The 16,501-nt window shown below is 41.0% G+C and overlaps 1 protein-coding gene across 1 annotated transcript in view; it reads left to right on the top strand.

Moving 5' to 3' along the window:
- The window catches only part of LOC111958308 (uncharacterized), a 148,861-nt gene that overhangs the window by 98,338 nt on the left and 34,022 nt on the right, over window positions 1-16,501 (top strand). Inside the window, 3 exon segments of the mRNA XM_070437149.1 lie at window positions 216-540; window positions 13,174-13,444; window positions 13,841-13,959. Coding sequence (XP_070293250.1) covers window positions 216-540; window positions 13,174-13,444; window positions 13,841-13,959 — 715 coding nt within the window.

Below are 16,501 nucleotides of genomic sequence, written 5' to 3'. Positions count from 1 at the left end.
AGTGTATACTCTGAAGGGTGCCTAGATAAGAAAGGGGAGGTTATAGTCGTAGATGAAGTGACTGTGAAAATGGAGGGCGACGTTCCTCTGACACTGAATGCAGGCAAGACTCACTTAGGACTTGGACACTCACAAGGTAGAGATGTCTTAGATTACAGGGAAAGTTTAGAGACTAATCCAAATGTTGCGACCCACTCCCCTTTATACACGCTCAGGGATCGCGACAGAGTGTCCACGTCGATGGGGACTTCCGATTCACACGGCCACGTCCTTTTCTATCAAGTATTGAACTCAAAGGAACAAAGTGCCCAGGCTCAGGRAGGGGGAGCAACATCAGGCAATAGTAAAGAGAAACGGTTCATCTGCATGTCCTGTAACAAAGGCTTCAGCTGCCTCCAGAACGTAAAGACCCACCAGAGGGTCCACACAGGGGTGAAACCCTTCAGCTGTACCCAGTGTCATATGCGCTTCTCCCACTCGTAYAGCCTGAAGAGGCACCAGAGGGTCCACACAGGGGAGAACTCTACAGCTGCCCGTAGAGTGAGAAGAGGTTCTCCCACCAGAATCCGCTGAAGATGCACCTGAAGGTCCACACRAGAGAAAGGTTGTTGGCCTGTACGCACTGTGGGAAGAGATTCTCAGAGAAGAGTTACCTCAGGATACACCAGCTTAAAAACCATTCACTCTATAACATAGAAAGTAACCATTCCACAAGATAGCTTCTCACCTTTAGATCAGAAAAGATCCACAGATGCATTTGGAATAACAGGAGTAACATATTTCAGTGTTGAATATTCCTGGGTAGAATATTGCATCCAGACATTGTGTRATATATAAGGTGTGTATATATAAGCCTAAAAACTCTGTTACATAGTGTTTGTACTGTGTAGGCTATATGATKKTCACAAATGCCTATTTCATTACTTCCATTCAACTACACTTTTAATGAGAAATGAATGCAGTTCATCAAGTTCATGCAGAGTTTTTGTTGAGACGTGTACAATGTCGTCAAAGTGTTCTCACYCCTTCACTTTTTCCACATTTGTTGTTAGACTGAATTTAAAATGGATTAAATTGAGATTGTGTCACTGGCCTACACACAATACTCCATAATGTCAAAGTGGAATTAAGTTTTTAGACATTTTTACAAATTAATTAAAAATGAAAAGCTGAAATAGGTATTCAACCYCTTTCTTATGGCAAGCCTAAATACATTCAGAGTAAAACTTTGCTTAACAAGTCATGTAAGTTGCATGCTCACTCTGTGCGCAATAATAGTGTTTAACATGGTTTTTGAATGACTATCTCTTCTCTGTACCCAGTACAATTATCTGTAAGGTCGCTCAGTTGAGCAGTGAACTTCAAACACAGATTCAACCACAAGAACCTGGGAGGTTTTCCAATGCCTCGCAAAGAAGGGCGCCTATTGGTAGATAGGTAAAAAAAGATTGAATATCGCTTTGAGCATGGTGAAGTTATTAATTACAGTTTGGATGGTGTATCAATACACCCAGGTACTGCAAAGATACATGCGTCCTTCCTAGCTCAGTTGCCGGAGAGGAAGGAAACCGCTCAGGGATTTCACCATGAGGCCAATGGTGACTTTAATACAGTTACAGTTTAATGGCTGTGATAGGAGAATTGAGGATGGATCAACAACATTGTAGTTACTYCACAAAACTAACCCAAATGACAGAGTAAAAAGAAGAAAGCCTGTACAGAATAMAACATATTCCAAAACATACATCCTGTTTGCAATAAGGGACTAAATTAAAACTGCRRAAAAAAATGGAWTTTTTWAAAYTTTATGTMCTCAATACAAAGCGTTATGTTTGGGGCAAATCCAACAACACATCACTGAGTACCTACCACKCTTCATATTTTCAATGTTCTTATCCCTTRCTTGCTAGCTAGCCAACTACGGCTAACTTAGTCACATCAAACAATGCAGGCAGAATAACAACAAAAGTAGCTTCATTTACATAAGCTGTCTTTTAGTGACATTTATTTGGATACATCCATAACAATGAGCTAAATGATGTGCGATTTCACCTGGCATAGAAAATGTGYTCTCTCATCAGGRCACTTGTTCAGAGGAGCTAGCTAACAACAGAGCTAACATAATCACTTCAAMCTGAAGYTGGAAAGACTGAAAACTAGCTGYACTTYGTTTCGTTTTACCTGTTTTCTATTGACATTTCTTTGTACAGTGGAGATCAAGTTTATAAGTTGTCTTGCTGGGCTGATGAGACAGTGGATTGCAMAGTGAGATGGAACAGAGCAGATAGGCATTTCAACGTCATAGTTTTAGCCGGTGGTAACTAAAACCTGGAATGCAGTTTTAAACAATCARCTTCCAGGATTAGTCCCACCCATTGTTTAATGATCAACAACCAACTTGACAGAGCTTGAAGACATTTTAAAAGAATAATATGGAAGTATTGTACAGTCCAGGTGTGTAAAGCTCTGWGAGACTTACTCAGAAAGACTCAGCTGTAATTGCTGCCAAAGGTTATTTKAACATGTATTGACTCAGGGATGTGAATATTTATGTAAATTACATATTTCTGTATTTAATTTTCAATAAATGTGCTAAAATTTCTAAAAACATGTTTTCAGTTTGTCATTATGGGGTATAGTGTTGTCATGATACCAGAATTTTGACTTCGATATCAATACCAGGTTTAGTATCACGATACTTGATACCAAAACGATAGACAAAAAAAAAGGCGTATTTGCCAAAGTCACAGAATGGCACTTGATCCAGTCAGATCRACTCAAATACTGCTCTGTTCAATCGTTGGGCATCTTTTGAGTTCAATATCATTCTATTTAAAAAAAAATTATGTCCATTTTGAATCAATTATATTCAAATGTACTTTTTTTTTACCAATCTAACTAGAAAACAACATAATGGTAATCCTATATTTGAATGGAAAATCTGTATTGATACACTGRGTAAATCAAGCTGTGGCCTAGGTCTATTCACAATACAGGTGAATGCATATTATTCAATTGGAGTGTGTGCATGCATTGAGTAATTGATCTTGTTTTCCTTTCCATTTAGGACTTACTTTATTGGCAACTGCTAAGAGAATATTATTTTGTTGTACTGATTAACAACATTTGCACAGAAGAAGCAATCTCTTCTTTTATAATAGCGTGCACTGTCTAAGAAATTAATGTCATTCGCAGGCAGAATGTGGCTGGAATCTGAGTTTGTTGCTATGGAATCGAGTGGAAACCAGATGGGAAGCAAAGGAGGGGACACAAGTAAATTTATTTTTTGGGGCGAGGGAGACGAAGTGAATTAATAACGTTTTTGGTGACAATCGTCTTTGAAATCAGTATATTTTGCATTATGCTTTGCATATTATCACAAACAAAGAACTAGGTAGTAAATTCAGCTGTAAGCTCACAAGGAAAGTTAGCTTAATTGAAGCTGGAAGCTACCTTGTCTGAACATCAGATTGTTACCATGGTTACTGCATGTCTTTTTCGGTCTGACTGAAGTCGCCCTACAAAAGATGCAGTAGTCTCTACAAGCCAGAATGTTGAGTAAAATTATATTTACTTACTTTAGCGGTTGGTCCTTTTGGCGGTTGGAGGTTGTTTACCTGACTTTTTGCGGTGCTGGTAGGTTCGGCCATTAGTATTTTCAATCTCTCCATTGCACWCGATGAACAATATGTCAACCTGGTTCACCAACTACTTCTCAGATAGAGTTCAGTGTGTCAAATYGGAGGGCCTGTTGTCCGGACCTCTGGCAGTCTCTATGGGGATACCACAGGGTTCAATTCTCGGGCCGACTCTTTTCTCTGTATATATCAACGATGTCGCTCTTGCTGCGGGTGATTGCAGGAACGCACTATTTGCATTCGAGACTAACTGACCGAGTTCGCTATCCATCCCAGCTGGCAGCAGAGGAAGAATTCACTGCACGGAAGAGCTCTCATAGACTTTAGTTTCCTGGACTGAGAACTGAGAGAGAGAAAGAGTCTTGGACAACACGTCTTTTTCGTCTCTATCCCGGCTTCATCCTATCCTAACAGAATCCTACTGGGCAGGCAATATCAACATACAAGTAAATTACCGCATTGCATTATTAATTTCCTCTGAAAGTGGTGCTTTGTATTTTTAAAGTGGTGGAAGTCATTGAGGGTTGTAAGACAGCAGGTCTAATTTACAAACCCATGGTCAATACTATCCCGGGACTGTCCACATCAGATGCTAATCGGTAGCCTAGTTCATGTCTATTCCTGGTTGGGGAGCTCTAGAGTTTCACAGTTGCGAAAGCCTATGTTGACATTTTCTCCTTCAATGAGTAAGATCATGTAATTCTCAAAGGTCCTGTGAATGTCCTGTTGTATTTGTCTGAGTTGAGTACAGAAACCTATTTCATATTGACCTGTGGGGCTTCTCACCTCAATAACTGTTGTACCCCCATTGTACCCTGTCTTATATTGTGTCTTTAACTACCTAATTTTCCAATTTATTTAGTCTAGTAAATAAAACCTTGACTTAATTATTTGTGACATTGAGTTAATTTGTAAGCGATTTGGTTCTTGAGGTTTCAGAGCTCGACAACTGTTGAGAATGAGAATATAGTAAATTGACTAATGATTAGTTAATTATACGGTGTCTCTATATCCAAAACCTAATGGTGCCCCTCTTATTATTTGGATAACCAAATTAATCAAAYAAACCTGATCAATTAATTAATCAGTAAATTATCTTGAATATTAATTAGSCAAAAGTCACAACACCACCTAAACTGGTCATTTCAGGTGTCCCCGACATGCCTTCGGGCACTGGCCCAGCGGAGGGATCCCCGGCTACTGTYGCAAGGAGTTCTCATGCGCCAGGTGTTGTCCCGCAAGGTGGTCACGGCATGAGTGGAGACTACAGGGCAGATGTAGATCTTTACACATCGTGAGAAAACGAGCAGTGTCGACTATTYTTCTCGAAGAGTGACCCGAGTGCCYCGTTGGGAACGGATGCTCTGGCACACCAGTGGCCTCGGACCCTCCTTTACATGTTTCCACCAGTKGTTCTGATTCAGCCCACATTGGAGAAGGTGTGCCGGGAGGGACCTGGTGTACCAGGCACACATGGCTGGAGATTTGGTTCCTATGGGCCTTTCCCCTGAGAGGGCCAATCTGATGGCTAGAGGTTTACCGCTGAATGTTATTGATCCATTCAGTCTGCTACCTTCCACGAGAGGTCTATATGGTATAAGTGCAAGTGTTTGATCTCTGGTACCAAGATAAAGGACTTGTTCCTTTTCAGTGCTCTGTGAGGGACATCCTTATGTTCCTGCAGGAGATTTTTGAGCAGAGGCGTGCATTCTCCACGATAAATATGTACATGGCTGCTATCTCARTGTGTCGTGGGAATTGACGGAGCCTCACCGGGGGCCCACCCCCTGATTKTGCGGTTCCTGAAAAGGTGTATATCGTCTCAGACCGGTCTCTAAACCTATTTGCCCACATGGGACTTGGCGCTGGTTTTGGAGGCACTGTGTGCTGCTCCCCTTTGAGCCTTTGGAGTTGATGGTTCTGAAGATGCTCTCCTAAAAAACCTCCCTGCTCATGGCTTTGGCTGAATGTGTTGGGGACTTCCACGTGTTATCTGTACACCCTCCCTGTACTCAGTTCACCTTGGGGAACTCTAAGGTGATATTGCGTCCAAATGTGACCTTTGCCCCAAAGGTCATGGCTATGTCCTACAGTTCTTTTTGAGCCATTTCCCTTTTCACATCCTCCTTTTGCTTCTGAATAGCAACAGCGGTTACGTGCCCTGTGTCCGCTGAGAGCTTTACGCACATACATTGAACGTCCAGGGATATCCGGTAATATGACCAGCTTTTTTCCCCGGGCATATAGCAGCAAGGGGCTAGGTCACTTGGGCATTGTTTAAAGGGTTGACTATAGGATATATTTGTGCTGCGGCGAGTTGGGCATCTCCAAACACTTGTGATATTTTATTGCTTGGATGTCACAGCTCCCAGTGTAGCCCACAGTGTGCTTACGGCTGTGACAGGGGAAGTAAGCAGGCAGGACACCCTGTGTGCTGCATCTGGACTGCCCCATCTAGCGTGGTCAGGTCTGAGTGGTCTGTCTTGGTCCATTTCATTTAGTATCCGTTGGGGTGGCTTGGGGCGTGATTATATTTCCCCATAGTATGTTGTACCAAAGTTGACTGACTGAAAGGAAACGTAGCGTCAACACTATAACTATTGTTCCCTGAAGGAGCGAAACGAGGTAGAACACCTGTTTGGCCCCGTTCCAGGGCTTGGTGAAAAGCGTTATTAAATTGAAGTAATGAATCTGAGTCTCRCGCATTTCATCTGTGAAAGGCGGGGCTTCCAGCTAGGCACGGTTTTCATTGGCCTTCTCAGGCGTGATTGTAGATCCTTCAACCGACTCCCCGTAGTATGATTTACCTAATTTCCCTYCTTCGTGAACAGTAGTTAGTCATAACGTTACGTTTTCTCTGCCATGTTTGTAAAGTCTATTTTGTAAACTCTTCCTGCAGGTGAGGCGACATAGTGGAGGTCAGTGGATGGGACAGCGTCCTCAACTCTGGGCTGGGGAACAACACTGTTAACCACAACCAGAAACAAACAGTCGAACACAAAACAACAACTGAATTTAGTCTCCATGACAACAGACTAGCCGAGATCAGGGCGATGCGTAGAGTTGGTCTGCGTGGACGGGGAGATGTCCTTATGCGGCTAGAGAGAACAGACACTGACTCGGCAAGCAATGTGCCATCCTGCTCCTATAGTTGTAATTCAGACAGACAGATGGTATAGAATAACTACCTTCAAAGTAATGACTCGGGATGTCGGGTTTGAAATGAAAACTTATTTTAGTAGTACTACTTGTTCACGTCACGTTTAACAACTTTAGATTCTACAAAACAATAAAAGAAAGTTGCTAGCGAAAGTCAGGATAATCACTTGTACATAACTGGCGAGTTCTCTCTCTCTCTCTCTGGCCTGTTGCAAGGCATTCTGGAACTTGCAGTCAATAGCGTAATCCAATACTAACCAATACAACAGAAAKATGTATGTAGTTCTCTCAATCTCCAACACACGAATTCTAATACAATTACATATGTAAATAACTCTAAAGAAAATATCCTTAGATACAGCTCAATTAATTAACTGTAAACATTGGTGCCACAGGTTAAACCCCTTAACAGGTGCTGCCTTCAGCCTGCCTTCTATAGGATCTATCAACTAGAACATGGACCCTGCAACAACACAGACACTCCCTGGTCGGAGGAAAGGAAGGAGAGAACAGGGGCCGTGAGAGGCGGTTGGGAAAAATAGTTTTGAACGGTCATCCAACACGGAATTCCAAGTCAGAAACTCAGGCATCTTTCTAGATCACTGACGTCGTGATTTGACCTCGTTGACCATCAGGCGCAGGTACCATCAGTCCAGTAAAATAAAAAAGCTAAATATTTAAATTCATGCTCCACAGTGCCTCACAAGTGCTAAACCAACTGATCTATTTTGTTATCAAAGCTCAAGTTTTGAAATATAATATGGTCTGATTAACAATCATGTACCCAATATGGCCAATCATATACCCAATATGCTGTGATAATGTATTAGGCCTATTGCCCAAACCTCATTCCTACAAAACTGTTTGTGTGAGGTTAATGTAAAAAGAAAAATGTGAGCAGTAGATCTCAGCTTGCTTTTTGACTGCGAAAGTGATCTTGACTCAGAAAAGGTTGGTGACCACCGGTCTAATGCCTAGTGACTGGGTTCATGGAAAGCCTGGATCTAGCCTTCCTCAGCTGCCTCTGGRTTACCCCACCAATACAGACAGGGTCAGGGTGGACGTTCACAACAAGAGGTACCTAACCTACAACACAGCATACAATCCCAACAACACCCAAACAATGGCTAGAGGAGGGGGCTCAAAGACTAACCACATGAGGGTGGTGGCTCCTGCTTCTACCTTCTCTGGTGTCATTGGGTCACAATGTGGGAGGCCGAGCATTAGGACGGACGCCGACAAGCCGTACGCCTGCCCCACGTATGGAAAGCTCTTTACTGAAGCAAACTATGTGAAGAAGCACCGGACCATTCACATCAAGGAGAGGCCCTTCAAGTGCAAACTATGTTACAAGAGCTTCTCCTTCCAGAATAACCTTATCAGACATAGGAGTGTCCACAACAGGGAGAAATTGTAGCAGTGTGGTTTTAGATGTACACAGGGGATRTCYGGGAACYATTCTTTAKCTRAMATATTATAGTTATCATGTGAAGTGTCTTGGAGTAAGAGTTTAATTAAGAGGGTAATTAACCACATACCCCTCATTAACCCTTTGTTAACTTGCCATTTAAAACAGTCTTGTGTAAATACCTGTTTTTAGAGAGACAGAAAACCTAKGCTAGAACAGTTGAATATTTACCTTACTGAGGTGAAGTAGATGGAATAAAGTCATTCATTATTTCCTACTTTATTCTTGGCAACAATGTTCTTTAAAAAAAAAAATGTTCTCAGCTTGAAATATACTGATCATAGGAGATTCAGACCTAACGCAATGGTAAATCTTAGTGCTGGCGGTAAGATTGTGTATAAAGAATGTTGCTATTTTCACAACTGTAATTATGGGGGCAGTAGCTGGCGGTGGCGTGAAAGGGCTGGGTTTTGATTAATAAAGTTGTGTGTCGAGGCTTGACCCCTGTTGTCAATAGTTACCACATCCACAAAGTCCAAATTGGCCATATCGTAAACATTCATGAATCTTTTGTTTAGATTTTTGGTCTTAATTTAAGGTTAGGCATAAGGTTATCGKTGTGGTTAATGTTAGATTTTAAGAAGATAAATTGTAGAAGTGTGCAACTGYAGCCCGCAATTCGGGTCATTTCTACATGTGCTGTTTTTGATTGGCCAGGACCTGAAAAGACAGTGAATAATTCTAATAAAAATTTTATAAAACGAAACAGGAACTTGTTTTAAATAGGCTGTCTAAATAGTTACAGGCACCATAATTGCTCCCCTTGGGCATATATTATTAAGATAATGAAGCCTATGGAGGATTTTACGCACATGCAAACTTTTCACAGGAGCTGGAAAAAGATCCAGGATAAAGAGAAAGGGGGAATGTCAACTCACCTTTATACTGCTCTCATATATATATATATATATATATATACTACCATCATGGTTGATATGGCCAGTCGTGAACGGACATGTTAAAGGTAAATAAACAAACATGCTAATATTTCCTACAAGCGGATTCAGAACCACGGACAGCGATCAAAATTCCTGCGATTTGACAGTTAGGTCCAACAGAGGAAAGTGGAAGATGTTTTTTTTATTACAAAATGATAAACGAAAAACAAGCAGTCATTTTAAATAACTTGATGTTCCTAAACAGGCTTCCTACAGCCACTGACAMCTTTCATGCAAAAGGCATCGCACGTGTCCAAACTTTTCACAGAAGCTGGACAAAAATAATGTCCAAAATATTTAAAAGCCTTAGACTAGACGTAACATAGTAAACATAAATCCGGGACACTCAAATTATACTGAMCAAAAATGTAAACGCAACAATCAACAATTTCAATGCTTTTACTGAGTTACAGTTCATATCAAGAAATCAGTCATTTAAATAAATTCATTAGGCCCTAATCTATGGATTTCACATGACTGGGCAGGGGTGCAGCCATGGGTGTGCCTAGGACGGCATAGGCCCTCCCAGTTGGGAGACTGGCCCACCCACTGGGGCGCAAGGCCCAGCCAATCAGAATGTGTTATCCCCACAAAAGGGCTTTATTAAAGACAGAAATACTCCTCAGTTTCATCAGGTGTCCAGGTGGCTGATCTCAAACGACACACAGGTGAATATGCCGGATGTGGAGGTCCTGGGCTGGCGTAGTTACAYGTGGTCTGCGGTTGTTTGGCCAGTTGGACGTACTGCCAAATTCTCTAAAATTACTTTGGAGGAGGCTTATGGTACAGAAATCAACATTMAATTCTCTGGCAACAGCTCTGGTGGACATTCCTGCAGTCAGCATACCAATTGCACTCTCCCTCAAAACTTGAGTCATCTGTGGCATTGTGTTTTGTGACAAAACTGTACATTTTAGAGTGGCCTTTTATTGTCCCCAGAACAAGGTGCACCTGTGTAATGATCATGCTGTTTAATCAGCTTCTTGATATGCCACACCTGTYAGGTGGATGGATTATCTTGGCAAAGGAGAAATGCTCATTAACAGGGATGTAAACAAATTTGTACACAACATTTTAGAGAAAAAAGCTTTTTGTGCATATGGAACATTTCTGGGATCTTTTCTTTCAGCTCATGAAACCAACACTTTACATGTTGCGTTCATATGTTTTGTTCARTATAGTATGATATGTTAATTTGGTATGTTACTTAAGACAGAAGGTTACTTATGGCTAAAAACTAAAGATGGGTGGGAGTATAAAACAAACATTAGCAACMCAAAGGTTGGGTGTTCGATTCTCATCACGGACAACTACATACTACTTTGCAACTACATAGCATGTTAGCTAACCTTTCACCCTTTAACCCAACTCCTGACCCCTAGCCTAGCTAACATTAGCGACAACAAATTGAAATTCGTWACATATCATACATTTTGCATATTCATTACATGTACGAATAGCAATTAGTGTCGAGCTTGGGAAATCCTATGATAACTCATACCCAAATAATGTTGTTGACTCATCCTATAGTCGTTAGAGATGGSGGTTTGAAATAATTTCACTATTTCACTATAATTTCACTAGTATGATGAATTTTGGATGGATATCCAGACATTTTTTACTTGTGTTTTAACCTGAGTACTGCTGCACGAGGAAGCGTGGCGCTCTATTGCAGCTGCAGAGGGGCCGGTGAGATGGTAGCGAGCAGATGGAGGGAGCGAGAGATKATCAAAATTCAGAAAATAACCGTTAAATTCTACAACCACCTAAAAGGAAGCGATTCCCAAACCTTGCATAACAAAGCCATCACCAACAGAGAGATGAACCTGGAGAAGAGTCCCCTAAGCAAGCTGATCCTGGGGCTCTGTTCACAAACACAAACAGACCCCATAGAGCCCCAGTACAGCAACACAATTAAACCCAACCAAATCATGAGACAAGAAAAAGATAATTACTTGACACATCTGATTTTATTTTATTTTAAACAGAGCAAACTAGAATGCTATTTGGTCCTAAACAGAGAGTACACAGTGGCAGAATAAATGACTGACCCAAACTTAAGGAAAGCTTTGACTATGTACAGACTCAGTGAGCATAGCCTTGCTATTGAGAARGGTTGCTGTAGATAGAAACTAGGCGGCACTTCCTAATCTCCTACCAAATGTATGAACCATATTAGAGACACATATTTCCCTCAGATTACACAGATCCACAAAGAACTCAAAAACAAAACCAATTTTGATAAACTCCCATATCTACTGGGTGAAATACCACAGTGTGCCATCACAGGAGCAAGATTTGTGACCTGTTGCCACAAGAAAAGGGCAACCAGTGAARAACAAACACCACCCATATTTATGTTKATTTATTTTCCTTTTTTACATTTACTATTTGCACATTGTTACACTGTATATAGACATAATGACATTTTAATTCTCTTTAATCTTTTGGAACTTCTGTGAGTATAATGTTTACTGTTAATTTTTGTTTATTTCACTTGTTTTTTGTCCACTTCACTTGCTTTGGCAATGTTAACATATGTTACCCATGCCAATAAAGCCCTTAAATTGAAATTGAGCGAGAGACACATTAGCAAGACAGTTTGGCTACAGCCCAAACTAGCTAACATGTACCAGCCACAATGTTATATATCATCATTTACATTACATTTAAGTCATTTAGCAGACGCTCTTATCCAGAGCGACTTACAAATCATCCAACATAACAGTGCCTGTCTTCACTGGAGTATCCTAGACAGCTTGGCATGGTAGGTTAATTGAGGCGCTCTCTTCAACCCCATTCCGTAAACAACAGCCTACCCGTTGGTTGCTGGTTGTAGCCAACTCCTACTCGTTTCAAAAACGTGTAATTACGTAATTTTATTCCATTGWACATTGCAGTAGTGAACTGTCACGTACTTGCGTCACATTGAGCCTATTTGCCACTTTGATTGGTCAACATAAACAAGCTACACTTGAAGTCTACCGGTTGGCTACTAGTCTTTACGGGGCACACGTCATAACTAGATTGAAAAGTTTGTTTTATTAAATTAATCATTTAAAATGATTGTCAGAGGGTGRGTATAATTTGTGGAACGTTCCAACAGGAATCTGTTCCAAAAATTTCGTAAACAAGGTTGCCAAAAAACAACGCATACAAAGTTGTATAGCGGGAGAATAAGATACCGGGTAGGGAGTGGGCTATTWAATTTTTCACTCACCATGTTTATTCCGAAAAATGTCTGTCCTCACTCTGGTAGCCTATGGACAAACATTAAGAATAWGCTACGTGGTGAGTTGATGCCTATTCGGCAGCTAGTTAGCGACGTGAATTGATCATTCTACTCTGTATGCGTCGTTTGTTGGCAACCTTGTACTTTACGAAGTTTTTGGAACACATTCCTGTTTGAACGTTCCACAAATTATACCCACCCATTGTCAGACGGATGTTTTAATTAATGTATTTATACTCACAACTATTGGCATACTATGGATATTCGAATAACCGTGCATATCTAATAATCGTATTTGTGGCAAAAGCATAAATTTGAGAAAACACTTAAACTTTTCTCAATCAAAGGTTTAAAAAACGCTTGGTATTTCCTTATAGAGGATGAGCTACTCGCGTAAATGTTAACGACCGGTATACCATTCCAACACACAAAATATGATTTTTAACATAATTACCATTTTAAGCAGTACCGTATTTCAAAGAATACGCATATTTTTTTATTTATTTAATCACACCCTTTGAGCTATGACGCCACCCAATAAGATCCTTCTCTTCAGTGTAAACGGAAGCGAACTGTAACCAAGAACAATTTCCACGTTAGCGGTTTTATTTAGACATTTATTTACACCCTGSAAYTCAGAATATGACTAATGTAACTGCACAGCATCACATACGTACCCCATGTACTGTTTAATTCGCGTTCGACTTGGTTGATATATGTTTAGGTAACGCTAGCTAGTARCTGCTAACAATGGCTAACTGTATGGTTTTTCACACTCAAATWGCCTCCATYATGGAGGTGCTAGCGAATTCAGCTGTGGCTGAGATTTGTAAACTCGTAGACGACGACTATGCAGTGTTTCGTTTGGAAATAACTCAAAGCCAGAAAGAAAACAGGGCATTGCGGAGGAAACTACAGCTAGTGGAACTGAAGGTGGCACGGGAGCGCGTCCTCGCAAGTCGTCCCAGTAGTGTCAAGATCCTCGAACGATACAAAGGAATGGCAAGAGGTACATTTTGATTTTGCAGAAGTCGGGGGCTGTTGCCATGTTACCCTCATCACGTGTTCAGATGCGTTACCCAGAATTGGGTCTTGGTCAGCTTCTGGTCACTTCCCCTGATTACTTGGCTATCTTGCACATTTTATTTTACCAGGCAGGTCAATTAAGAACACATTTTTCTTGCACAAAGACACAATATAATATTCTAACAAGATTCTTGATTTACTGAATTTCCTATTGTCATACTCAAAAGAATGTGATGCATGGAACATAAGTCAATCAATAAATAGTGTATCAAGAAGTTATGAGGTGTTTCCTTACATCTTTGCCAATTGTAGACTGTGTACAATATAGCATTGACAGTACCTAACTTAACCACCCCTTTTTCCTCAATCACTCTCTCAGGTGAAGGACATCTCACTGGAGGCCACAGGAGCTTTGTGAAGCCAGCGTGGAGAGATGACCAACCCTTAGCTATAGATGAGGGKAGTGGAACCTCAACTCAGCAGGTTATCGTGATAGAGGTTAGTGTCATAGTGTGACAGAWAATCAAACATGGCCCGTTTATTTCAGAAATTCTCCCCTCAGCCATGGGCGCCTGACTTTTTCTGAAAGTGGTGGTGCAAAAGCTTTGGCGTCTGGGGGATCTCTCCCAGAATTCTTAGCATTTTTGAAACCATTTTCCTGCCATTCTWCTCTGTTTCTTAACAGGGGGAATCCATATATATGAACAGAACAGAACTATTTTTCTTTGGTTTTCCCACAATAAATTCTATTGAAAAAGTGATATAATTACTAGAGTACTCATCTTCTCCCTTCCCTGAAAATCCCAYCCCTAATAATTCATTGACAGATCTGAAACCTAAACAAGCCTGTGACTTTCAAATATTCTGCTCCTCCCCTGACAATCCCACCCACAGTGATCGATTGACAGGCCAAACTGTCAAGGATAAAGAATGATAATGAAATCAAAAATGGGAGGAATAATATTGTTTTACTCAATAAGGATTWAAATGTTGTACTTGGTAGGTTAATAAAAAAACATTGTGAAATTGCACATTAAGTTGTCATCTTTTTGTCACAAATAATGCAATCACAATAATGTAGTACAATTACAAATGTGAACCTTTAACAATTTTTGTCCTCAATATGGCAGTGTTATCTGGTAGGGCATTGAACTGTCAACTTGAAAATGYAAACTAGAGTTTTGCGTTTACATTTGGTCATTCATTATTTTACCATTAAAAAAATAATATTCCAAACATATTAATTTATAATTATTAAATGCGATATTTTTTGTTGGTCAGCTATATATCCATAAATTGTGGCTCTGAATCTGCAGTAGAAAGGATAAAATGTAGCTCCGGTAATATGGGTCATATTTCAACAGATTGACCTAGAGCAAGTGTCTCCAAACTTTACTTTCATAAACGCTACTTCATACGAAAAGAAATGTACTCATATACAACCTGCATACTAGTAGCCTCCTACTCTAATAACGATAGAACAGCACAACAAAATAGATAAACAATTTTCTTTTGCATATGCCTTTTCATGTTAAACACCAGTGGTGCAACTAGTGCTTTCTAACTGCACTGAACCAAAACAGTGGCACGCGGAAAYGAAGCAAAACCATTCATCTTGAGGCGACGGGAGGAGGGGGTGCAAAATGCCATCTGTTAGCTATTATATCCTATATATAACATGGACATGAACTACATGGCCAAAGGTATGTGGACACCTGCTTGTCGAACATCTCATTCCTAAATCATGGGCATTAATATGGAGTTGGTCCCCCCTTTGCTGCTTTAACAGCCTCCACTCTTCTGGGAAGGCTTTCCACTAGATGTTGGAACATTGCTACAGGGACTTGCTTCCATTCAGCCATGAGCATTAGTGAGGTTGGACACTGATGTTGGGCGATTAGGCCTTGCTCGCAGTCGGCGTTGTAATTCATCCTAAATGTGTTAGATGGGGTTGAGGTCAGGGCTCTCTGCAGGCCAGTCTTACAAATCCTTTCTGTATGGACCTCGCTTTGTGCATGGGGGCATTGTCATGCTGAAACAGGAAAGGGCCTTCCCCAAACTGTTGCCACAAAGCTGGAAGCACAGAATCATCTAGAATGTCATTGTATGCTGTAGCGTTAAGATTTCCCTTCACTGGAACTAAGGGGCCTAGCCCGAACCATGGAAAAACAGCCCCACACTATTATTTCTCCTCCACCAAACTTTACAGTTGGCACTATGCATTGGGGCATGTAGCGTTCTCCTAGCATCCGCCAAACACGGATTCATCCGTCGGACTGCCAGATGGTGAAGCATGATTCATCACTCCAGAGAACGAGTTTCCACTGCTCCAGAGTCCAATTGCGGCGAGCTTTACACCACTCCAGCCGACGCTTGGCATTGTGCATGGTGATCTTAGGCTTGTGTGTGGCTGCTCGGCCATGGAAACCCATTTCATTAAGCTCCGACAAACAGTTCTTATGCTGACGTTGCTTCTAGAGGCAGTTTGGAGCTCGGTAGTGAGTGTTGCAACCGAGGACAGATCATTTTTTTGCTCTTCAGCACTCGATGGACCCGTTCTGTAAGCTTGTGTGGCCTACCACTTTGCAGCTGAGCCGTTGTTGCTCCTAGACATTTCCATTTCACAATAACAGGACTTACAGTTGACCGGGGCAGCAGGGCAGAAATTTKACAAACTGACTTGTTGGAAAGGTGGCATCCTATGACGGTGCCRCGTTGAAAGTCACTGAGCTCTTCAGTAAGGCCATTCTATTGCCAATGTTTGTCTATGGAGATTGCATGGCAATGTGCTCKATTTTAAACACCTGTCAGCTACGGGTGTGGATGAACTGTATGAATCCACTAATTTGAAGGCGTGTCCACATACTTTTGTATATATAGTATATCTATTTTAATACAGACTAGCTCAAAACATTACTAATCATTTKAAAACAACAWATACATTTTCTGATATTAAAGTGGGTGCGCAAAAACATCAGTTTGCACCCCTATTTTGAAAGTGGGGGTGCAGCTGCTCCATTGCTCATAGCTATTAATTTGC

The sequence above is a fragment of the Salvelinus sp. IW2-2015 genome, linkage group LG34 (assembly GCF_002910315.2).
Source record: "Salvelinus sp. IW2-2015 linkage group LG34, ASM291031v2, whole genome shotgun sequence".
Classification (NCBI taxonomy): Eukaryota; Metazoa; Chordata; class Actinopteri; order Salmoniformes; family Salmonidae; genus Salvelinus; species Salvelinus sp. IW2-2015.
Note: the sequence above shows the minus strand (reverse complement) of the source record. Positions and strands in the feature narration are given on the sequence as shown.